We start from the raw sequence: 26,163 nt of genomic DNA, 5'->3' as shown, positions 1-26,163 counted from the left end.
AGATGACATAGAAAGTGAAACTTGGTCCTATGAGATGACTTAATGAAGAAAGGTGCATGCCATTAAGCCCGATGACCTGATATGGATTCCTGAGACCCACAAAGTAGAAACAGAGAAATGACTCCTACAAGTTGTCCTCTGGCCTCTGCAATGCATTGTTGCATATATGTGCCCCTTCTCGAAGTAAATAAAATGTGAAATAAATAAAAAGATAAGGAAACTGAAAAGCAGAGAGATTGTGATTTTTTTCTCTATCTTTCTATAGTGTACCTAGATCCAAATAAATTCATATAATAGTCAGTTTTAGGAATCCAAAGTGAAATTTGCATTTCTAATAATGAATTTAGTACTCTTTCCATGGCTTTATGTGGAGTTGAAGTAGCCATTTCCCCACTCTATTGCACTGGCTCTCCACTTAGTCACTTGTTTGGTTTCTCTGGAGCTGGAGGCAGGTGGTTTAGTGACTTAGCATTTTTCCACACCTCAGTATACTAAGGTTGGCTGCATAGTTACTCATGCTGCCCCTTTAAACATGGAGAGCAGTAGTTAAAATGCTTGGGACCTTGTGAACCATGGAGGCTGACAAACATTTTTCGTACAATAAAATACGCTAGCCCAGGGCGTAAGGACCATGGTAGTAGGAGAATGAGGAAGTCACTGGGAAGACAGGAAGCTTGGTTTCTTCAGAGGGGTAAAATCTATTTTAAGATGCTCTGTCAAACAAAATTTGAGTATTGAAAAGTGATTCTGGGATAAGATGAGAGTCAGTGTCAATGTTTCCTGTCTATCAGCGACACAAAACTTGACTTTTTTTTAAGTATAAAAGGTAACAGTTCATCTAACTCCCTCTCCCCTCCCCCAGGCTCCCCATTATCTTAGTAGATCTTGTCCTTTTCCCCTTCTCCAGGGGACCATGTATGTCTCTCTTAGGGTCCTCCTTGTTTCCTAGCTTCCCTAGCAGTGTGGATTGTAGGCTGCTACTTCTTTGCTCTAGATCTAAAATCCATATATGAGTGAGTACATACCATGTTTGTCTTTTTGTGACTGGGTTACCTCACTCTGGATGGTTTCTTCTAGTTCCATCCATTTGCCTGCGAATTTCAAGATTTCATTGTTTTTTTTTCCCCTGATGAACAGTACTTCATTGTGTAAATGTACCACATTTTCTCCATCCATTCTTCAGTTGAGAGGCATCTAGGTTGCTTCCAGTTTTTGGCTATTACAAATAGTGCTTCTATGAACATGGTTGAACAGAAGTCCTTTTTGTATGAATGTACATCTTTTGGGTATATGCCTAAGAGTGGAATTGCTGGATCTTATGGTAGATTCAAATTTTGTATCTGTGTATGTTTTGTTGAACCCCCAGAACTCCAAATCTGAAAGCTGAGTCTCCATTCTAACATTTTAAAATAACAATAAGGTGACAACAAACAAGTTAAACTTCCCTTTATTTTATTTGCTTACTCTGCAAACTTTAGGCCATCTGAAGTTTGTATTGTAAGGTACAATAAGGCATCTTCAAAAAATATGCACATAACCTTTTAGTTTTGATTTGACTTCCAACACTATGATGAGTTTATATTGTGAAGAAATTATTCCCCAAATAAAAGACAAAATTTTATATCCCAACAGTAAAGTAAATTTGAAGTATAAATGAAAATTTATTCACACATATTAAGAGCTTACAACTCATCAGAAAGATTTTACATGTATGAGGTCTGTGTGCTATAGGAGGTCAATTATGGAAGCCTATTAGAAAAGTTTTATAGTTAACTTGTTTCTTAAGAACATATTTTCCATACTTCTTGTGCTAAAATATAACAAATTATCTGTGCTATGACTGCCAAATTTCTAAAAGATCATTAGTTTCCAGTATAGTAAAAATGTTATAGTGTTTATATGCTGAAAGTTAGCTTCTTTCCCTTCTCTGTTAATTCCTTTCTGTAAATATGCTATAAATTGTGTTTACAGTATTTGCGAGCTCATTCTGTTTGGAATGCATTTCCTTTGGGAACTAGAAATCAACTTATGGCTTGGTTTCTGTTTCATTTCTACTTTCATTCTCACTTTGTATAGTTGTCTAAATTTAAGATGACACTTGCAACATGCCCTCTTCAGTTTAAACTTTTGGGTAGCAATCAGGAGCTTTTGGACTGAACAGTTTTTAGAAGTTTTTGGTACATTTCAGACTTTAAAAATCTGGGATAAGAATCCATTTCCATGTGCATATACACAATCTTTTGAGCCTCTTCAAAGCATGTTTGAGTGGGTTCTCGGATGCTTTTGATGATAGCGTCTCTTGTTGCACTGTCGATGTTAATCTGAAAAATGAAATTATAGGGTAAGCACAATCGATTGTGGATAGCTGCTATAGAATGCTTTTGCTTACTACCCTCCCTTTCAGTGTAACAGTATAGTTTTGGGTGCAGTTTTCTTAGGTATCTAAAAGGACTTTTTAGGAAATGAAGTCTTTGCTCTTTTTAGAAGTAAAAATCTGCCTTTAGCATCCCAGAGCAATAAAGAAAGCATGAAGTCCACAGCCGGGAACTCTACAAACCACTGCTTATCTCGGGAATGCTTGTGGTTTTTTAGTGGTAGTCTGCAAACGTGGACTTTATGAACTGGAGGGCTCTTTTTAAAGAGAAAAGGAAGTCGGTGGCTGCTTTCAACTTTACCTTTCTTAGTAGTCACAAATGCTGTGTTAGCCAAACAAGCCCTGAAATGGGAAGCAAGTGAGGAGAAGTGAAGAAACAGAGGGGGGAAGTGGTTATCTCAGAAGACTCAAAATTTCCAGGAGGGTTTGTGGGAATAATTAAATAATAGAGGGATGTGCTGAATGGCAGGAATCTCATATGTTTTCCTCCACCCTTGCATTTAATAAGAATTGTAAGTTTTGGTTGTCTCTTTGTCAGGAGTCACAGCGGTAGGCAGCCTAAGTGACAGCGGCAACAGCAACATGGACGTTATCTGAGTTTGTTGGTTTACGCTGAAGTGCTGTGGCACACAGGGCCCACACCACTGGGGAGTGCTCATGCCCATTCATGGCATTTCAAGTTTATGCTGCCAGAGAATTTTTCCAATGACCCCTTGGTTGTTTTTAACTTTTCTGGGAATGAATATAAACCAATGGGTTCTTGATTTTGGATTAAATAGCTCACCTTTAAATCCTAATGACAGTTCCACACGGGGAATTCACGAAGTTCATTAAGTTATCTAACTCTTAGGTTTTGTGACAGAAAAATAAGATTAGTTATTCTTTTTTCCCCCAAGACAGGGTTTCTCTGTGTAGCCCTGGCTATGTGGGAACTCACTCTGTAGATTAGGCTGGTTTTGAACTTACAGAAATCCTCTGCTTCCTCTGCTTCCTGAGTTCTGGGATTAAAGGCATGCACCATTACCTCCCGACAGATTAGTAATTCTTAGTTTACACATTTTTTTAGGAGATATTGGGATTGACTATATCTGGTATGTAATGATGCTTGAGTTATTAGTGTCTTCTAAGGGCTATCCCAACGCCATGTCACATCAATGTTACCTCTCTAGGGGACTGTGGCTCAATGTAGATACTGTAAAGCTTCTTTGCCCTAGAAATTCTGCCCCTCCTTGAAGCAATTTTCTTGTAGGTTTCACATGCCATCCAGAATTTAATGTTCTCATCACTGTGCTCCAATTTTAAATATGCTGTGTACACAATTGGACCATCTAAAAGCAGAGAAATGTGATCAGTTTCATAGGTTAACAGTTATCAAACATTTAAGCAACAATTCAAACAGTTTAATACAGAAACCTGAAGAAGAGCTTCAAAGATCAGAAAAGTAAGATTTTACAAGCTACACATTCAGGTCTCTTCTCATCTGAAGCATTTTTAGTGATGCCACTAGTTGGTGAAGTTATCCCTTTGTTCTGAGTCACTCAGTGGAAAACGTTTGTCAGTCTAGATGTGCCTATGACAGAAAGGCCAGGAAATGTCATAGGAACCCACACAAACGGCTTAAACTACACTGGCAGGCAGAACTCTCCCCATAAAGTTATATAATATATTTAAGACCTCACAACAAACTGATAGGTAAGAACTAGGTTAAGAATCTGGCAAGTCAGGCATGGGAGGAAACTATCCAAGCTATGTATGAGTGATACTTTGATGAGACAGAGTTGGCGGGAGTGTTTCTCAGTGTCCAATCAGCAGGAGAACAGGAAGATGAAGAATCGAACATCATAGTCATGGTTTATGGTTCAAACCAGAAATAAGGACCAAGTAAGGAATGGAATCCAGAGGGATGTTGGACATCTCAGAACCTAACACAGGGCAACATGTGCCAAATGTAACCATCAGGTGACACTTGATGCTGAGATGGTTATCTTCAGCTCTGGTCTTGAATAGCTTCTGGAGTGCATAGATGAGCAGAGTGGAAGGACTTTTATTCAGGCTCAGGAGCTTGTGCTCACAGATTAGATATGATCCCACATATTTAACTTGTAACTCATCATCCCTGGGAGTGTCAAGTGGTCTCAAGGTTTGAGACCAATACTTTGAGATTGCCACTAAACTTTTGGTGACTGTGAAGTTCTTTGTCATATCTGAGAAATTCAATTGCTAAATGATAAAATGACGAAGTAACTTTACATTGATGTTAGTAGAAATGTATTTAGTCAGACTGAATACAAGACCACTGACAGACAGCCAGTGTGAATTTTTTCTTTTACAAACACCCAGTGCATTATTTAATGTTTGCAAGTTGATGAGTTTTAAGGTCAGTACCTGTTCATGAAACTGTTCCCTCAAGTTGTGCCACTGGTGCCCATTAACTCCTAAAGTATAGGATTTAGATAACAAAAATTTTGTTTGGTATCATTAAATAGTGATAACTGAATGGAATTGAAGCGGCGAGTAAAGTCCTATTTTCCTGCATCTTCCCAGGAGACAGTATTGGATCAATTTCCTAGCACTAGAAAGTCAGGCTACATGCTCCCTTGATTTCCACATTATATTAGCAGTGATATAGGGAGAAAGACAACATTCTATATTCAAGAAAACTTACACAGACAGAACTAAATACCACTTATAAAAACATCAGGGTTGGGGAAGATTGCAAGAAATATGGCATCCAGGGGTTGCCCAGACCTAGAGCGTAGTTCACTGTGACATGGGCAGATGCAGCCTGCAGTACAGTGGATGGGAGAGGTTTGAAAGAAACTTCCCCTTGGCTGAGAGTACACATCAGATGAGGGCACAGCACATACAGATTTTAGCCTACGGAGTGACATTGGTTACATATTACTATCCAGTACAAAATATGAGTCAGGGGAAGAACAGATGATAACAAGAATGGAGATATCATAATAGAGGGAGACATTTTTGGTTTACAGAGAAATCAGGCACTAGGGAAATGTCTGGAGATCTACAAAGATGACACCAGCTAACAATCTAAGCAACCGAGGAGAGGTTACCTTAAATGCCCTCCCCTGATTATGAGACTGATGACTGACTTATATGCCATCCTATAGCCCTCATCCAGCAGCTGGTGGAAGTAGAAGCAGACACCCACAACTGGATCCCAGATGCAGAGAAGGATGAGTGAAGAGCACAGGTGTCCAGACCAGGCTGATGAAACCCACAGAAACAGCTGACCTGAACATCTGGGAACTCTTGCTCCCCAGACTGATAGCTGGAATACTAGCATGGGACTGATTCAGACCCCAGGAACATGGGTTTCTGTGAGGAAACCTCAGAAATCTATGGGATCTCCTGTAGAAGTTCAATACTTATCCCTAGCATAGGTATGGACTTTGGGATCCCATTCCATATAGAGGAATACTCCCTGAGCCAAGACACACGGGGGTGGGCCTAGGCCCTATCCCAAATTATACAATAGACACTGATGACACCCTATGGAAGGCCTCACCATCCAGGGGTAGCAGAAAGGATATGTGATAGATAGGTTTTTAGTTGGGGGGGCGGTAGGGGAGGACGGGTGGGAGTAGGGAACTGGGATTGTCATGTAAAACAATCCTGTTTCTAATTCAAATAAAAAAAAGTTGAAAAAAAATGTTTGTTTTCCGGCTGACATGACTTTGGGATGGCCCTTGCCTTGCTATAAGCACTGAAAATTGGGAGCAGAGAACAGTTATTGTTATTAGCTCTCCTGCTAGAGAAATAGCCAAATAGAAATAGCTGTGGACAAAGTTAAAAACAAAACAAAAAGCCATTACTGCTCTAACAAGACAAATTGAAAGCCCCAAATTTCTAGTATGCACTGAAATAAAGTCTTATTAAAAATGAAGGAATTTAAAGGGCTGGAGAGATGGCTCAGAGGTTAAGAACACTGACTGCTCTTCCAGAGGTCCTGAGTTCAATTCCCAGCAACCACATGGTGGCTCATGAACCATCTGTAATGAAATCTGGCACTCTCTTCTGGACTTCAGGCATGCAGAATACTGTATACATAATTAGTAAATAAATCTTTTAAAAATGAAGAAATTTGTATCAATATAAATTGATATTTGGAGGAATTTTGCCTGAAGACTTAGGAATAGAAACCAAGGACTTCCGAATGGTGAAATAAGGTAGAAATCAGAAAATAGAGACCCCGGAAGTCCACAGGTCACTTAGTGAGATGATCCCTGGCCAGTTGGATGGTTAGGTAGATGGGTGGGTGAGATGGGGTAGGAATACAGTCTGGAAACCATTATTAGTTTGTATATTATATCTGAATTTGTATTTGCCATATAATTCTTACTTCAGAACCCACCTCTACCTACTCCTGCCTTCCCTAGCTTCCCCATGTAAGAGATGAATAAATATCCTTTTTTTTCTTTAGCTGGAATAATGGTTTCACAACTCCTAATGCAGCCATTTCCTAAATTATGGTATTCTATATGTGATGGTTGGCACATACTGAGTGTGGGTATTTGCTGCAGTAGTACCTACTGTTATTCTCAGTTATTTCCTGGTCCTCTAAGAGGTTCACATTTCTGCGTCCCACTAACCTCGCACTGGCCATTGGATTTGTGCTGCTCAGTGAGAGTCATGCAAAAGTGAGTTCTAAGGTGGAAGCTGAAAGCTCTTGCCCTCATGTGGCTCTTTTCTTCCCTTGTCACAAGGGGAATAAATCTAGAAGAAATCTGCTCTTTTAGCCTAATGCCAGAACTACGACATGGAACAGAGTTGAAACTGACCTCAGTTGTCATATATCATGAATGAGAAGAGAGCCTTCTTTATTATAGTCAACTAGGAATTTTATGGTACTTATTATTGCATCATAATTTTGCAAAAGCTGACCCAGACTACTGGAACCTGTGTAATATTTCAGACATGACTCTTGTTTGCAGAATGACTAGGCTTACACAATTGGTTAATTTCACAGATATTTGTGTACACCAGGTAAGTTTTTTTTTTGTCTGAGAATACTATCTTCTTAAGCAAGCTGACAGAAGAATATCTGTGTGAAAACATTTCTAGAATCTTAGTAGATGTTAAATACAAAATTGAACTGCTGAGTTTATAGTTGTATCGAATCATACCACAAGTGAAGTACAAGGTGAAATGTTTTCCTAAATTAGGTGGTGGAGCCCCAAGTAGCCCATTTTGAAGTTTTAAATAATGCTCAAAAGGCTCGATGCTGCTTAGAGAATGAAAGATAAAGACCTGGAATGCTCATTTGAGAGGATGAGAAAATCAGTTTGTGCCATATGTTGTGAATGTGTTTTCAAAATGTGAGTGGTAGCATTCATAATCTCTGTATTGCTTTTTAAAAAGTAGTCAGTAAGATGAGTATGTCTCTGACACACAAAGTGACATGTCACAGTTATCTTGATGAGGAAGGAACATGGGGGGATCTTTTAACTGAGTCAGAATAGTGCCCTATCTTTCCCAGATCATGCTTCCTGCACAAGGCAAGTCTTAACCATTCATTAAATCTTGCAGGTGACCTGTGGCCATTAGTACATATTGAAATATGTGTGAACTAATTTTGAACTCATGTACTTTCATTCTGCACCACTGGGACCATACAAGTTTATAATTCTACTAGAAGTTCTATATGCACTTATAATAATTCTTCTGTTTTGTTAAAATTTGTGTTTTGTAGTTAGAGTTTTCCTGACTTTTCTATTCTCTTTATGTGTTAATGGCACTGTTATACTGTTGAGTTATTTTCTGTTATTTGCACATTATTTTGAGGTACATTTGTAACCATCGTATATGAGAAACCTTCATATTAGGAATTTCATTAGAGGAAACAGTGCTTTAAAAAGTCTGGTCATGCTGGGTGTTGGTGGTACACGTCTTTAAGCACTTGGGAGGCAGAGGCAGGCAGATCTCTGTGAGGTCTACAGAGCGAGATCCAGGACAGGTTCCAAAGCAATACAGAGAAACCGTGTCTCGAAAAACAAAAACAAAAACAAAAGCGAAAACAAAACAAAAAAAAAAAAGGTCTGGGCATACTATACCCTACCAACACCTTCCCATAGTTCAAATGAACAAGGCCATAGCTTTTGTCTGTACTTGCCAGGATCACTGAGCAGAGACTCTACCCTTATACCCATCTGTATCCACTCCTAAATGTAATGCCTGAGCTGCCATGTTCAGACACACTTCTCTAAACACTCTCTGTGGTTATGTGGTGTGTCATTCATTTACATAGTTTATTTCCTGTGTTGTGCTTTATACCTTGACCTGAGACTTGGCTTATAGATCACAATGTCTGGAAAAAGTTCTCTGAACTCTCCTGGTTGCCTAAATATGCACTGCTAGTTGATAAACAGACATAGTATAGGGAGGATCTATAATTCTGATAAATATATATTATGCTCTATTATATTTGTTGATTTCTTCCCATTGTCCTCCCATTCCACAAGAAGCTATAAAAATCAGCTCTGCAAATCTACAGAAACAGTTGACTTGACCTAGTGAGAGCATGGGGACCCTAGTTGTAAAGCTGGGGAACCAGCATTGGACCAAACCAAGCCCTCTGAATGTAGGTGTCAGCTAGGAGGCCAGAGCAGTCTATGGGACCTCTAACAGTGGAGCCAGTGTTTATCCCTAGAGAAAAAATAGACCTTGGAAGCCCATTCCCTGTGGAGGGATACTTTTGCAGTCCAGATACAAGAAAGAGGGCCTAGGCCCTCCCATAAATGATGTGAACAGACCTTTATGGTCCCCTGTGGAGGGCCTCACTATCCCTGGGGAGTGGGTGGGGGAGTGTGTGAGGATGGGAGGTCAAGGGAATGAAGGGATTGATATGTAAATAAGGGTGCTTCTAAAATAAAAATATCCATGTCAGCAATAAAAAAAAAGAGAATCAGCACTGCAGGTTATTAATCACTGTGTATTTAGTTTCTATACACTAGTAAATGGCAGCTATTGGTGGATAGATTTTTTTTTGGATAGATGTTTTATAACCTAGAATGATGTATCATTCATGCTCCTACATTTTAAAGGACTCTTATAAGTCTTAAAAGGTGAAGTAGGCTCTAATCATTCCCCATGCAGGAGGTACTGAAGACTGGAGGATTATAACAGTACACCATGGCTTTTCATTTTCTGACAGCGGGGGTGTGTGGGGGGAGTGCTAAGCTGAACGGCAATGCCTAAAAAGGCCATTTCATTTTTCACCCTGCCAGGTTAAAACAGTGCATGAGAAACTGGAGAAGACAGAAAGCGCTAAATGTAACTCAGCTAAATGGGTTGAGGCGAACTTGTACAGTAATGTAAGGTGTGATGGGGTAACCATGGCAACAGCAGTGGTTAGCAGAGATTAGGATAATTGATAGTGTAGGAAGCTGCCAATCCTTAGTGGGAGGCAGGGAATCGCTCACAGATGAAGAGAGCTGAGACAATGCATAGGAGGGAGCAACAAGATCCATCAGTGACTTCTCGAATCAGCTCTGTGCCACTGCAACAATAAAGATGCTCCACCAGCCCGATGCTTTATCAGGATAGAGTGATTTCATTGCCTTGAGCAGCTTGCCAGTCCTACACTGTTAAATCCAGTAGTTTTAAGATTGTCTACCTGTAATTATGATCATTAAAAGGGAGAGTATAAAGTACATTTAAGTATAATTTTGACCCAAGGTAAAGGATTAATGAGAGCTCTAACTTAGAACCCCTGCCTGTTCAGAGTATGGTTGTTGGACCAGTTGAGCAGGGCACAGGAAAGCCCACAGCTTTCACTGCAAATTTTAAATGATCTGTCAACAATGCTCAGCTGTCAACTGCTGTTTCCTTGATATCGGAGCCCTAGAATTTTCTAGAAGAGTTATTGTGATTCCTTTTTGTACTGGCTAAATCTTTTCTAGGAGGGTTCATGTTGGAATGTGTGGGTTTCTCTAAGAAGGGAAAATAGAAGAGATTTCATGAGCAAACCTGCTCTTTCCTAAACAGAACTATAGGATAAGTGGATTGGGGGATTGGGAACTGGGAACAGAGTCAGGGAAGGGGCTGGGAGGAGAGGAGGGAGGGGAAACTGCAGCTGGGATATGCAATAAACAAGTAAATTTATTATTAAAAAGTTATTCTCATCAAATTGCATGTTTGGGTTCATTGTTCACCTTTTCTCTGTTCTTCCTTGTCTCTCACACTTCTCAGGAGTTGGAGACCATATTGTATTGTCTACTGCTTTGAGAATAACATCTTAGATCCCACATACAAGTGAGAATATGTAGTATTGTCTGTGTGAGTCTGACTAGTTTCATTTCTAAAACTTTGTGTGTGTGTGTGTGTGTGTGTGTGTGTGTGTGTGTGTGTGTGTGTGTGTGTGTGCAGTATGTGTGTGTGTGTGCAGTATGTGTGTGAGTGCTGGCTCAAGCATGCCATGTAGAGCTCAGGACAGTCTAGGATGTCAGTCCTTGCTGTCCAGCATGTTTGAGGCAGGATCTTTGGCTAATTTGCCCAGAAGTTTTGGAGAATCCCCTGTCTCCATCTTCCATCTCTCTGTAGGAATGCTGGAACTACAAGTGCGCCACTGTATTTGGTTTTTTTTGGGTGTGCTGATCTGAACTCTAGAGTTTATGATTACAGGACAGGCAGGTGATCCACTGAGCCATCTCCCTAGCTGCTTGGCTTCTTTGTCACATAACTATTTCCAGATGCATTTATGTCCCAGCAAACAACAAAATCTCATTCTTTTTATAGTTAAGCAGTATTTCATTATGAATATACACACACACATATATATCGGTCACATTTTCTTTAACAACTTAACCACCTCGTTACTGATGCTAGTTTCATATCTTGTTGACTGAGAATAGTATTGTGAAAAAATTCAAGTACTGATGGTTTCTCCTCATTCACATTTCAACTTCTTTGGCTATGCAGACAGTATTGAGACTGCTGGATCTTATGGTAGTTTTTTTTTTTTTTTTTTGCTTTGAAACTCCAGCCATGCTAGAATTAATCTGTATTACCATCAACAGTGAACAAACAGTTCCCTTTCTTTGCATCTTTGCCAGCACTTTTTACTTATTGTCCTTTGACAATGGTTATGCTGAGAGGTCTATGATATAGCCCATTGTGGTTTGATTTGCATTTTCTTGATCCTTAGTGACGGTGAGCCTTTTTTCTTACCGTTACTAACCATTTGTGCATTCTCTTTTGGGAAATGTCCATACAAGTCATTTGTCCATTTTAAATTTGATTGTTGTTGTCGTCCTTATTATTTTTGCTGTTGAATTGTTTTCTTGCATAGGCTGGAAAATCAATACCTATTTAATTGAATAGTTTGTAAGTACTTTATCCATCTTTTAGGATGCATTCTTACTTTCTTGACTGTTTCCTTGACTGCATGGAAGTCTTTCTGTTTGATATAATCTAGTTTGTTAGTTTTTGCTTTTGTTACCTGTGTGTGTGGGGTATAAGTATATAAATTTATGCCTATACCTAGATTCTGGAGTATTTCTCCTATGTTTAATTCTGATAGTTTTATGTAGGTACATTCAATTCTTTTGAGTTATTTGTATATGATGAGCAAGAGAGGCCAAGTTTCTTCTGCATTTAGATATCTGCTTCTAATCTCCCCAGAAGCACCAGTTAAAGATCATTTCCTTTCTCTAATAAGTGTCCTTGCTGTCTTTCTTAAAAATGAGTTGGCTGGAAAGTGGTTGATTGGTTTCTGAAATATTCCATTCTATTCTATAAGATTCTGAATCTATTTTCATACCGATACCTTGTTGTTTGGACAATATCAATTGTATGTTTTGAAATATGATGTTATAATGCCTCTGCTTTTGGTTTATTTGTTTTTTTGTTCCTGGTTGATTTGACATTTTTTTTATTGTTCCAAAGAAATTTTTGAAGTGTTTTTCTATTTGATTATGTGAAATAAAATTGATAATTTCTTAAGGAAATTTAAAAAGCTTCTATGCATTTATTTATAAATTTTCAAAATTCCAAATATTATGAATACCTAGTTTTACTTCATCATGATCACAGAAGATAATGTCATGATTTCAAGTTTTAAACTTCGTTGAAAATTGGCTATGCAGCCCAACATGTGAAATATCCTGGAGCATGCCCTTTGTGATAGTGAGAAATGTGTATTTTGTAGCTCTTTTATGCAATGGCCCATGAACTTGTGCTCATCAGTTTGTATTAGAGTCTAATTCCAATGCATGTTTGTCTGTTTTTGTCCCTTGATAACAGTAGAGCACTGCAGAGTCTACCTCCCCAAAGAAAATTTCATACATTCAATTCTTCCAGCTTTGGCCACACATATATTTACATTTTTCTTTTTGATATCTCTTGATTATTATATAGTTATTATTTTGTTCCATTCAATTGCTTTTTATTTAAAGCATGTTTTACCTCACACATGTATAACTATTCTTGGTTGGTTCTGATTTCCCCACTCATGGTTTATCTTTTCCTTTGTTTCTTCTAGTCTTTGTAAAGACTACTCTTTACTGCTAAAGTAATTTTGAAGGAAGTATACTGTTGGGTCTAGCTTTCTGTGTTATTTTTTTCCAAAAACTTAGTCTGTACTATCAACCTATGTATAAAGTTGAGGTATTTATTCTGTTTATGTTTGGTATTATTAATGATGAATAAAGACAGTTTTGTCATTTTTTCACTTTAGGTATGTTTTCAGTTTCTTCCCCTCTTGTTGATTTTTGTGGCTTGGTGGTGTCTTTGTACTGACAGAGTTAGATTCCTCTTTCACCTTCACATTTCCACTCCATTTTGTTGCGTTTTTGTAGTTTTGTACATTTTTATAGTGGTAGTCACCCTTCTGCTTCCAGAAACTGCTTCTTTGAACATCTCTTGTAGAGCTAATATGCTGAAGAATTTCTCAAGTTTTTGCTTTATTTAGGAAAGTTTTTACTTCTCTTTCATTTTTGGAGGATAGTTTTCTGGGTATAGTATTTTGGGCTGGAATTTTTCTTTCACAGCTTTGCATATATCATGCCATCCTCTCCTGGTCTGTAAGATAACTATTGATAAATTTGCTGTTAGTCTGATGGGAATTCTAAGTGACTTGCTGCTTTTAGGAAAGAGCGGTTTATTTATTTAATTGCTCACACAAACACACACACATACATATATACATACGTACATGCACACACATACATATATAGACAACACACACCCACACAAAGTAGTGATGAGAACTAAATACATGGCTTTATGCATGACTATGCCAGAGCTCTACCACTGATCTTCAGAGCTAGTCTCTTCTAATTTATGGAATTCTATTTTCCTTCTTATTTTGACAGTTTGACTATAATATATTTTGCTACAGAGAAAGCATAAATACTTCTAGCCAGCCATCTTCCAACTCTATTGTTTTTTCTTCTAATTTTCACATCAAAATTCACATAAATTACATTATATATCCTCCCTTGCTCCCACCATGCTGCTGCAAATTGTTGAAGAATCCAGGGCTTCTATGTTATCATACCTCACGGGCCTTGCTCAGACCTGATTTCTTTTCAGTCATCACCACAGTTCATGGCACTTTTCCTGAAAGAACTGTTGCCTCTGACTTCTGTGGTACTACACTCTTTTTGTTCATCATTAATTCACCAGATGTTCCTTTTGCTTCCACTGGTTCTTGTTTCTGAACTATGGAATATCACCATGTACCCAAGCATCATCTTTTTGGCTTTCTTCTTTATCTTAATTCTTCCAGTAATCTCTTGGACCCATAGCTTTTATTGGCATCTAGATATTAATCATTTCCAAGTTTGTCTGCTCTCCTGAGTTCTGGTTTTAGCTGGTTTATTGAAATATCCTTCTAACTGGTTTCTCTTTGTTTTTATTCAGAAAAGAGCTGGGGAGAGCTTTCAAAAATATGTTGAATTTTGGTTAGTGTTCTGGGTAAGGTCAATCACATAGCAATGGATTGACCATGCAGCCGACATAGTAAACTTTCTTTCAGTTATCTGCAGACACCAATCTCACATCATTGGACCTTTCAGATGTTTTCCTGCTACTTAGCTTCATATCCAAAGACCTCAGCACAGATGTCTGCTTCTTATGACTCATTTCTTTGTTCAAATCTTATTTCTTCTGACAGTTTTATTCTCTGTCAGAGTTTCTGGCCTTTATAATCCTTCTGACAGTTTTGTTCTCTGTCAACAATTCTCAGCTGAATTATTGTTAGTCTTGTCTTCTTTCCATATCACTTGATTTTATTTTTTCAAAGCACTTAGTTTATGCAATTATCTATTAGTTTGCTTGTTCTTTGTATCCTCTGTTTAAATGGGGTATGTGGGCTGGGTGCATCTCATTTCCACCCTCAAGTTGTCCCCCAGATTTTTGGTCCGATTGTTTGAATCATCCAAGTGATCTTTTTATTTGTATAAAACAAAATATATCAGTGAATAACTGCCACTGTTACCCTTTGAAAATTAGTTTGCTCCCAGAGATAGAAGGAAGGTCTCTATTGCTGAAAACACCATATACTATGGACACAAGACCTCCCCAAAGACTGGCTTTCATGGTACAAGAGGGTACCACACAAGCTTCCAAAGGAGGGAAGCTACTCACAGTCCTACCCAGCTATGACACCTATGAGACAGAACAATGATCATGCAGCATGATAATTCTAAGGTGGCAGTAGTGTAACACATACCTTGACAATAACCAACATCTTTCTAATTGGATTTATGAGCCACAAGACAAGAAAGAAATCATGCCTGGTACTGGAAACCTAGCCAATTACCCAGGGCTAATGATGTCATGGATCTTGGAGGAGAAACTACAATTGCTACTTTATTAAACAAGCCCAATTTCTATCTGCATCCTAAATATTTGTGCTTATACCCACAGATAAGTGTAGTCCCAAGCCCTCATCAAGGAAACTTTTCTTTGAGGCAGACAGATGTCACTGTAGAAAACCACAACCATTCAAAATGCAGAGTTCTGGAGCCCAGTCCCAGTGGATACATCTACAGTACAATTCCCACACCTAAGTGTCAGATATCATTTCAGAGGAGGTAGCAGAAAGAGCCGGAGGGATTTTGCATCTCCTAGGAATTCAGAAGCTACACTCATAAAGTCTCACCAGCATGGCTCCTTCTACATGAGCTGAGCAAGGACAACAACAGACATGCTAAACTTGATGGGGGAAAGTCCATGAGGCCTCAACTCCAGGCAAAGAACTGCAGACAACAAAGAATGCTGAAAGCTGGAGACACAGCCTTCCCAGGGAACAGCAAACTAACAAATTGGTTATCTAAAACCGAACAGTCAGCCATGAAAGCATACACACAGGTAGTATTGCACAAATCGAACAGTTTGTGTTTATACATTTAGAAGTGTGTGTGTGTGTGTGTGTGTGTGTGTGTGTGTGTGTGTGTGTGTGTAACAATAAAGATACCATGAATTTGAAAGAAATAAAGGGGGAGAGTATATGGTTTGGAGGAAGTAAAATAAAGGGAGAAACGATGTAACTACATTATAATCTCAAAAAATTAAAGAAATAATAAAAAGGAATCAATCACCAAAAAGACAAAAAGAAAATTGGTTAATATATGTAATGTATTTATGCATCTTTTGCATTTTCTGGCTTTATAGATTCTCTTTATTTTAAGAAGTTTGAACCTTTCCTTTCTTGTTTGAAGAGTCTTGGGGTTTTAAGTGATTTTGGTTTTCTATAATTTCAAATGTTCCTTTCTGTATCTTTTCTGCTTTTACTAATCTCAGTAGTTAGTTACCAGGAACACCCACAAAACTACTTATCCCATTTTCATGTTGGTAAAGCCCGATGCCTTGAAAACAATTCTAGATTCAGTGGCAAATTATGGGGAAAATCTTGCATAAGTCTCAGTTAGTTTCTTGAATAGATGATATTTTTCCTGAAATATTTATATTCTTGTTACTTCTGAAAAAACATTTTCTAAAAATTTAGGTTTGAGATGAATTTTCAGTCATATATATAGACTTTTAACATTTGTAGCTTATTTCCTGCTTCATTCATTGTGGATAATTTTTAAATGACACTGACCTTCACATCAAACATCAAGTAATCAAAACACCGCATTTCTTCATTTAAAAGCCATCCATTTATCTATACCTGGCTTACTCCTAAATAATTTCCTGTATTTAAACTACTGCCTTAGGAATTTTTCGTCAAAAGATATTATTTTTGAAAAGGATTTTTGTTGCCTTTGGAATTCCATTCATGGTGCTTGTAAAAGTTGGTTTAATAACTATTTTCTGTTTTTCCACAGTCTACCATGAATGGTGATTGTGTTCTTTTTTAAAAGGTTTTCAAATTTTGAAAAAAAAACATTCTTTCTCTGTGCCTGATAACTAAAGCAAACGTAGTATGGACTCAGTAAGTGAATATACACTTATTAGTTTTAAAAGTATTGTTAATATTTTGAAAACTTGTTTACCAGCAGAGAATCACTGAATAACATCTGGAATGTGTCTAGGTTACAAACATTCTTAATTTTGAATCAACATCTAACTTTGTCATGGTTCTTTTCTCGACATCTTCTCCCTTGTTCTTATTTTTTTTTCAGAAATATGTTTTTAATTGAAGTAGAACTGTACCACTTTCCACTCTCCCTTTCCTCTAGCTGTTCCCAGCTCATCTATCCTTCTTTGAACCCCTCCCATATTTCCCTCTTTTTCTTTGATTATTATTACATTCACTATGTATGTGTGTATGCATATGTATGTACACACACTGCTGAGTCCATATTTGTTGCTTGTGTGTATATGATTTCAAGGCTGATCACTCTTCTTTGGACAAACCAATAAGGGGCTCATCCTTGGTAGAGACTACTTCTCCTTTTTCATCAGTTATTTGTGGTCTATGATTCTTTGCCTATGGATGAGACCCCATAACATTTTCCTCCTTCCATGTTAACATATCCATTGATACTGAAATAGTTCTGGTTTTGGCAGGAAATGCATCAAGGTACAGTAAGTGGCACTTAAATGTTGGTGGCAACCAAAGCAGCCTTATTGGACATAATTCCTTCTCAACAGCAAGAAAATCATTCCTGATACTGGAAACGTAGCCAATGTCCTGGGATAGGGAGGCTACAGACCTTAAAAAAAGTACTTATTTTTTTTTAAGCACTTTGCTAGGCCAGCACAATTTCTTCCCATTCTAAGGATGACATTTTAAATATTGCCATTGTGCACACAGATAAGTGTCACTAACACCCCTCATCAAAGAAGCCTTTCTTTACAACAGATGGAAGAAAACCCAACTGGATACAACACAGATATTAACAGGATTCAGTCAACACAGCCTCAACAGATACATTCACATCACAGCTCCTGCACCTTTGGCTCAGGAAACAGATGGTAAGAGTCAGAATACCAAGAAGTGTGCCCAGAAACAGTCTCTCCTAGAAATGACTACACAAACTTGGTACTTTCCAATACCCACTTTTTATAAAACATTTGGATTTAATGGCAATGTGTTGAATATAGCTATTACTTAATGGTTGGAAAACAAACATTTCCTATGTTATTTTCTTATCATCTCTTGGAACTCAGATTAATGCATTTTATCCCCATGTGTTCATGATCTATATATTCTTAGAGGCTGTGTTTCAAACTCTGTAACAATAGCATTTTGTGTATAGCTTACCAGATACATTTTTACCAGTGTCGTCTGTTAGTCTAAACACACTTATTCTAGAAGATATAGTGTTTGCTTTCTTAGTTTTTCTAGTTGACTGGTCCTTCATAAGTAAAAGGCATAGTTCTAACCTTCTTGCAAATAAATGAAAGAAAGAGATAAACTATGATGTGTACATTTTCAGTGGAACAGCTTATGACTAAAAATGGATGATTAGATGGTACCCAGGTCTGGAGATGTACAACACTTTCAAAGGAGCCTCAGAGTCAGAGCTAGAGGGGCTAAAGAATTTTGCTAGAAAAAGCCAAGAGTCAAGGGTTCACGCCTCCTACTATTGCCCTGTGAGTAGGAAATAACAGATGTGTTACTAAAGAATGTTCTTGAGACATAGAGAGCAGGTACAGTCCTAGGAACACAGAGATCCCCCTGAGTGACGGGATGTTCTCAGTCTAGAATAACGCTACACACCCACTAATTAAAACATCATAGTATCACGGTTAACTCCTGTTCACAGTCAGGACATCTGAACAAATCGTTCTTTACAGAAAGTGACACACAGGGAAGTCCCAATAAAGAGACAAGCCCACAGACAAGAATTAGCAAACATTTTAGTGGTGATAGCACTGTTAGAAAGGAACTAAGTTCAGTGGAATTTTCTTTGAGTACCCTCTACTTTTTGTTGTTTTCCATTTGTCTTCTGTTTCAGTCATTTTCTATTTCCTATCATTTTCTATTCCAAACATGATAGACAGTTCCCCTGAGTGTCCATCATCCTTCGTATTAACTGTATTGAACTTCTAAACTCATATTTTTATCTCTCTAGATCGATATGACCTTTCATTTGTGTCACTTGAATGCTCAGGCAGGTTCCATTACACATGGAACCACTGCAATCAGAGACTGAAGAACCCCAAGGAATTTTAGAATGTCGAGGCTCAAACCGGTTCTTACTTCTGGAAGCACTTAGAACAGCAACTTTTTAATAGTTTCCAAGCACTAACTTTAGCAAGCTATGGGAAGGCAGTATATTTCAGTATGTGTTACTATTTCAGCGTATTCCCAACGGGCTTTATACATATACTTGTGAAGAATAAATACCCACAGTGACTAATCTTGTTTTAATTAACACCAAAGAAAATAACAGTGGTTGGCATGACAAACTATTTTCAGGTTTTCCTTTTTTAACTGTGTCAGTTGCCATTTAGGAGGTGGCAAGCAGAGCTGCTTACACTTGTCATCTGGCACCCCCCCCATTTCCTCATAAGGATGAAACAGGCCACTTATTCTAAGATGACATATATATCATACTCACATTTTGTAGCCATCAGACTTTCCAAAGATTGGGCCCATCCTAAAACTTCCTCCAAAGTAAGGCTTTGAAAAGAAACAAAAGCATTGATTAGGCTAAATTACTGTCGGTGTTTTTGCTGAACTATATAATTCTATGTTATTTTGAGAATAATAACAAAATATAATTACACTGACTATTTGCCTTTGGTTCTTTTTTTTTCTTTTTTGTTGTTTTTGAGACAGAGTTTCTCTGTGTAGCTTTGGAGCCTATCCTGGCACTCGCTCTGGAGACCAGGCTGGCCTCGAACTCACAGAGATCCACCTGCCTCTGCCTCCCGAGTGCTGGGATTAAAGGCCTTCGCCACCAACGCCCGGCACCTTTGGTTCTTTATATTCTAGTTTTCACTGAGTTTTTAAACTCTAAAAAATATAGTCGGTATATGTTTGAGAATATAAAATAAATATTGATGATAGGAACAATAGTTGTATAATCTCATTTCCAAATTTCTTTTAGAAATGTGACAGATTTAGCCTTTGTTATGTTTATGTTTGTGTTTTTAACTAAGAAATTATATTTTCCATACATAGTTTCCATGTGTATATGCCCTTCTTAGACACATTTTATATGTGATTACTATGGTCTTACTCCTTAACATATAAATTAATCATCTGTAGATAATCTACATAGTATAATATTCTACAAGGGGTCTTCTGGAGCTTTTATAGTCCAAAATTTTTTGAGTATTTCTTATTTTTTCACCATTAAAACTACACACAGCCAAGCTTGCATGCCCAAGCAGCTGTGGTAATTTTGTAAATTAATAGAAACAAACTGAAAACAGATAAAAGGCACACACTGAAAGTTCCAGGCATAGATTCCCACATTGCCTCTATAAGATTGTGTTCTGTTTTTCCACCACTGTCACCCATCTACCCCTGACCTAATTAGTGCTGGGTTTATTTCCAAAAGTTATGCACACTATTCTCATGCAATATCTTGCCTATTGTGCTTGCACTTTCTTATTTGATATGTGTGTATTTATATATTGAACCTTGAAGGCATTAACATTCATGAAGGTAGACTATGCCAAGTTACCTTCAACTTAAACGGAATAAACAAAACCACCCTTGAAAGATGTCTGTGAAAGGTACTTGCTTGAAGGCTCCATTTCTGTTTCTGGTGGTGAGCTTTATGAGGTGACTGCTAAGTGACCCTACTTTCTCACATACAAATAACTTTATTTCCTTGTATCAAAGTCACTAATATGTTCATCACTACTCAGCTGCTGCTTCACGTGGGTCTTCCTGCCTTTAGCACCAGAGTAATCTAAGAAAACTGAAGATGTGAGCAAGACCTGCTCGTTGTACTTGTAAGAGTCAGCCTGAATGTTAGTTCTTCAGAAATGACCATCAGAATTGGTTCTGAGCATAATAAAAAGATTTAAAAAGATTGTACTTAACATAGAACAGCATTAGTCCTGTACCAGCTCTGATGCCCCTGCCAGCTCCATGTAGAATTTCACATTGGCTTTAGAGTACACTGTGTTTAACGCCCTCAAAAACGTTTTTATGAAAACTCTTTCTCACTCACTGTCCTTTTCTTTCACTGGAACTTCAGAAAAAATAAGCTAAACTAATATTTTCAATCTACTGAAGTGGGAACTGCAAGGCAGGTTTCTTGTATACTTTTCTATGTCACTGATTCCCATCAGAGGGAAGACTGAAATCTCCAGTGAGGGGAGACAACATCACTGTGTTGGGAAATTGTTGCCAAGAGAATGCCTTTGCCTGCAAGATTTATGAGACTTCAGATACAGACCATGATTAGAGAAATTGGGTTGTTTTAACTTCATTTTTGCTTTTGCTTATTTTCCCTTTCACAGGATTCATACTGGCCTGTGACTATGAAGATGGTATCCTCAGAATTATGCAAAGATTAATTTTAAACACCTTTGCCCCTAGATCAGCCTGAGTTTTCTCCAGTTTTGAATCACTTCCTTTTTTCTGGACAGTAGGTGGTAAAAAGCAATCAGACATGGGACATTTTGAAATTCATGGCATTGTTGCTTAGAGTCTGAGGGGTAGGGGAGCCAATCCTGATGCTGGACTTAATACATCTGCACACCTATGTTTTGTTATTATCTCTATATCTGACAACGTTATTATGAATGAAAAGTTCCTATCACATGACCCCAAGTGGCATTCTATATTATGAATTCTCTTTTCCTGAGCTCCTCCTTTCAATGGAAGATCTACAAGGTAGACTACAGGAAATCCACATTCAGATTGTGATAGAACATCAGGATCATCAGGGGAACAAAGCTGGTCCCAGTCAGACTATTCTATCTTTCTCCATGGGTGTACCTGCATGGTTCACAAACTTCAACTGGTCACCAGAATGCTGAGCATTGGGCTTTAGTGCCCACCACTACTGCTACCTTTCTTCACCAAGAAATAGCTTGTAACCTTTTGAAATCTTCCTTACTTCAGTGGAAGGTCAGGCTGGTCAAGAGCTCTGACTACAAGGATGTGTTCAGAATTGAGGTCTCCACTTGACCTAGATTAGGTGTAGGTGGTTAATCTAACAGGGGCCTTCAGTCTGTGGATTCTTTGTGATAAATCCAATTGTTTGTTACCCTTCTGGTTGTATTTCCCATTTTAATCTATCTGCAGATCTCAGGTGGAAAAAAGCTGGATCTTTATAATGTAACTTATCCAGTGCTTCAGAAGCTTAGGCAGTAAGATCAAAAGTTTAGGGGTGGCCTAGCCTGTATAACCAGACCCTGTAAAAAGTGAGGAAGTAAACAAACATATAACAAATTTCCCCGAGTTCAGAAAAGATTTGGAGCTTGCTAGGGTTCCATTCTTGCAAACCCCACAAAGAAAGGGAGGTGTCTGAAACCTCTTAAGAAGGTTTTAGTTGTGAAATATATTGGATTAAAAATTACCTTTAATATTATACCACTAAGCTGCTTTTAAAAAGAACATTTGTATTGGTCTCTAAAACACCAAGTTTTTAGACAAGTTCTTAGGGGCATACACGAATAATGAAAATGAGTTTTAGTGTGATACATAATTGCTCTTCTACTGGGGTTTCTTGTGCCTAAGTGGAAATTTTACTTTCTCAGCAAAATATATTTAGAATACAGTTAAATATATATTCACCTATTTTATCATGTGACTAAAAATTCTTTAAAATGGCCATGATGTTTAAAAGCTACTTACTTGGAAGGGAACCTCTTAGATTCAGCTCTGCATAGCTTACAAATCCAACAGATATGCCTGCTCATTTTTTCTAAAAACAAAAGCATATAGATATATAATTTAGTTGTGTAAAATGACTGACTGATGAGTCAATTTTCAAAGGTTATATAAAATTATAAATGTCAAAAGTTAATAGAAGTCACTGTGGGTCATGGAGGAAGAAGGAATAAAATGACTCACCTCATACATATTTCATATGAATATAGGTGAGGAGATTTCTCAGTGACTTTGGAATTCCTCTTACCCATCAATTCATTAATAATAGGGTTTTTAAAATACAGAGCTCTGAAAGATGTATTTTAATTAGAACCCACTGACAATGAATTCATTAACTTCTAAGGTTTCCTTTTTGGGACAATTCTTATTTTTAGAAGGCTCCCTAAATATATGAAGGAAAAACTGCCTCTTTGTAATTAGTCAAATAAAATAGCATAAACAGCCAAATAAAAACTCCTTAAGAATGAGTTCTTAGAAGAGACATTTTTACATAAACTTAGGAATTTTGGACATTGTAACTTTGAAATTCTGACAGAATTTGACTAAGTCTACACTGAATGTATATATAGCAACACATGTCACGGTTGGTTTTTAACTTGGGACTTTGACAAAACAACTAAATACATGCTAGGGATAATTGAATCCATGTTTCACATAAAATCTGGAAATGGTTTCGCAACTGCACATAGGTAGTTATGTGAAGTGAGTCGCTAAGAATCAGTCATGAGCTTTTATGACTTTATCGAGTCATTCAAAACCTCTTTTGAGCTCTTGTTCTCTGCCAAGCTCAGTGCCAATGGGTGATCTCCAGTACCCCTGATCTCTTCCTGTCTTTACTGGCAAGCCATGAAGAAAACATGCTGTAGGATTTTGTTAGAGGGGCTGTATGGACCTGAGTCAGACCTGAGAAAGGTCAGTGAAGCCAGCCCAGTAATGTACCATCTGAGTGGGAGTCTACAGGCTGTGCTGAGAAGTGTTAAATGAAGGAGGGATTGCTTACACAAAGGTTAGCAAGTCATGGTTAGTTGAAGAAAAGAATAGAATTGGGTTGTCTAGGATGAAAAAGGAAGAGACCTTGGAAGAAAAGGATAGAGAGTTAAGATTGGTCCAAGAATCATCTTTGGATGAATCTTTAGAGAGAAAGCATGGAAACAAGTTTACCTGAGAGGTTTGACTTGAAGGTAAAGTTGGGTATTTTCATAAAGACTCAAGAAAAGTAAAAATATAATGAGATGTCTTGGGAAAGAGTGTGAACTGAAAAGACAGTCCAAGATAGTGACAAATACGTACACATCTCAGTAAGACTGTGAAAAAGGAGCCCACTTAGACAAAAATCAGAATTGTACTGTATCATAGGCACCAAAGAACATGCTTATATTGACGAATTCATAATTCATGGTTGAGTTTCAGGAAAATGCACACTAACATTTAGAGAACATTTAAAAAAATACTGTGTTGTAAAAGACATGTACAATTTTAAACAATACAGATTTGGAAGTGAAAAACAATCAAAAAATGAATGAGTAATCATTTTGGTGATGAAGCCCGAAGAGAGTAAGCGCAAAGGATTTAAAGATGCTGTCAGGCCTGTTAACTAGTGTGGCATTAACTAAGGACCACAGTGGAGCAGAGCAGGCAGCAACAAGGTGGAGAGAGCAACAAAATGGAGGGCTAGTCCCCTCACCCCTGTGTTGTGTGAAGATGGATACAATAGAGATAGTGGCCCGCTTTGGATGCTTGACTCTTCTAGCTTGCATGTTTGTAGTGACGGTGTGAATTTGGTAAAAAGACATCCATGGATAGAGGTAGAAGACATGAGAGAAGAGGGAAAAGTATGAGAATAGTTAGCCTGCAGCTAACTAGATATGCATGGGGGAACAAATGGGAGGCAGGGAGAGAAGTTAATTGGTTAACTAGGCCTCTTTTGATTGTAAATATAGTAATGTAAGAAGAAAGGAAAGTTTATTATGGGGCTATGAGTGTATGCAGCTAAATTCTAGATGACCTTAAACACAGGAATGAAACCATTGCATTCTAAATTGTTGAGAATAGTAATTTGCCAAAAGTTTTAGAATCTCAAATTGATGAAAATAGAAGTGTTTTTTGGAAAGATAAACCTGACTGTATATTATTAATAATGAAATAATTGAGGCTAAGAGAACTGTGGTATTGGCTGGTTTATTTATAATTATCCTGTGTATAAGGGGCCCTGAACTCTAGTAGTAAAGTTTAATTTCTGTACTCAATGGCTTTTCTTGATCATCCTCATTGTCAATGTAGCTACTCATCTTTGTCTCCCATAAGGACTCAATATTTCTTCTTGATTTTGTTTCATTTTCTTTTCAGTTCATCTACCAGAGTCATGTATACACATTTTCAAATTGTTCTCATCTCTGTAACTCTAAGTCTTTAGTAGATTATATAGCTTAATAAGTATAGTGGGATCAGACAAAACCACAATTGTCAGTATGCAACACTCCCTCAGGATGCACACCACAGGTACCTTGAGGGTGTTCAGGGGTTTCCCAGAGCTCCTGGGAGCACTCAGAGCATATTCAGTTAGCTCAGAGTTCTGAAACCAGAATAACACACACTTTAGTTGAGGCTTTTATTAGCTCTGTGACCTTGGGCATGTTAATTTACCTCTCAGATTATCTATTTCCTATTTTCGTTTCTCTGAAACGGAACAATGAAGATTAGAAAAATAGATGCATGCAAAGAGTTTCTGTTCCAGATTATCTGACCTTTAGTTCCTTGTACTCTGACACTCAGTATTTCCCAAGCCCCTATGTAGGAAGAAAGTACACATCCTACGAGATTATATTCCTTCCTTCTTTTTAAATTTCAACTCAGATGACCACTTTTCCTTATTGATGTTGCTCATTCTTCTACATGGGAATATACTCTCTGTAAATCCTGTTTCTTTTCATTTCTTTTCAAATTGCTGTCTCATTTCTGGTAGCTGTCTTTAGTGATTAGGTTAAAAATTGAGTTAGCCGAGTCAGCAACAGGTATTTAGAATCCTCTAGAAATGTATGTCATACCAAAGGGCAGAAGGCACAAGAGAAGATTTGCATGGCCAGAAGTTTGAGTACTAGAGTGGAAAGGTGAGAAAGGACAATTCCCCTAGCTCATCCTTTTGGAGATGATTGTGCAGGTTGTCTCTGCTATTGAGATGAATGGTTTAAAGGGAAACAGGAGGATGAGATCCATCTGGACACTCTTGCAGGTTGCAACACCCCAGATGCTGCTTGTCCCATGTGTGGCCCTGATTTTCTAGATCAGCAAAGCTCTGTCTAGTTCAAAAATATTGTGCTCAGTTAAATGATTGATACGGTTCTATGGTGCAAACTATTCATTAGTTAACAGCATCTGAAAGGGCTGAAATATATATATATATATATATATATATATATATATATATATATACATGCATTAAGTACATATACATGTTATTTAAAGTTCTAAGTTTCCCACTCTATGTAGTTTCCAATGTTATTTGATAAACACATGTAAGTCACACTCAATTTATTAGATTACAGAATACAAATGGAATGCAATGTCATAAAAT

The 26,163-nt window shown here is 37.7% G+C and overlaps 1 protein-coding gene across 1 annotated transcript; it reads right to left on the bottom strand.

The window, feature by feature from the left end:
- Positions 1-1,635: 1,635 nt before the first annotated feature.
- On the bottom strand, positions 1,636-22,621 carry Rgs13 (regulator of G protein signaling 13). The gene is made up of 4 exons (XM_035445940.1): positions 22,557-22,621; positions 19,354-19,415; positions 3,536-3,702; positions 1,636-2,321 (listed from the first exon to the last, which is right to left on the bottom strand). Exons 1-4 carry the CDS (start codon positions 22,619-22,621, stop codon positions 2,139-2,141), a joined length of 477 nt encoding a protein of 158 aa, XP_035301831.1. The 3' UTR covers positions 1,636-2,138.
- Between the last annotated feature and the right edge of the window lie 3,542 nt (positions 22,622-26,163).

Source organism: Cricetulus griseus, chromosome 5 (assembly GCF_003668045.3).
Source record: "Cricetulus griseus strain 17A/GY chromosome 5, alternate assembly CriGri-PICRH-1.0, whole genome shotgun sequence".
NCBI classification, from domain to species: domain Eukaryota; kingdom Metazoa; phylum Chordata; class Mammalia; order Rodentia; family Cricetidae; genus Cricetulus; species Cricetulus griseus.
This window is presented reverse-complemented; position numbering and strand designations above follow the sequence as displayed.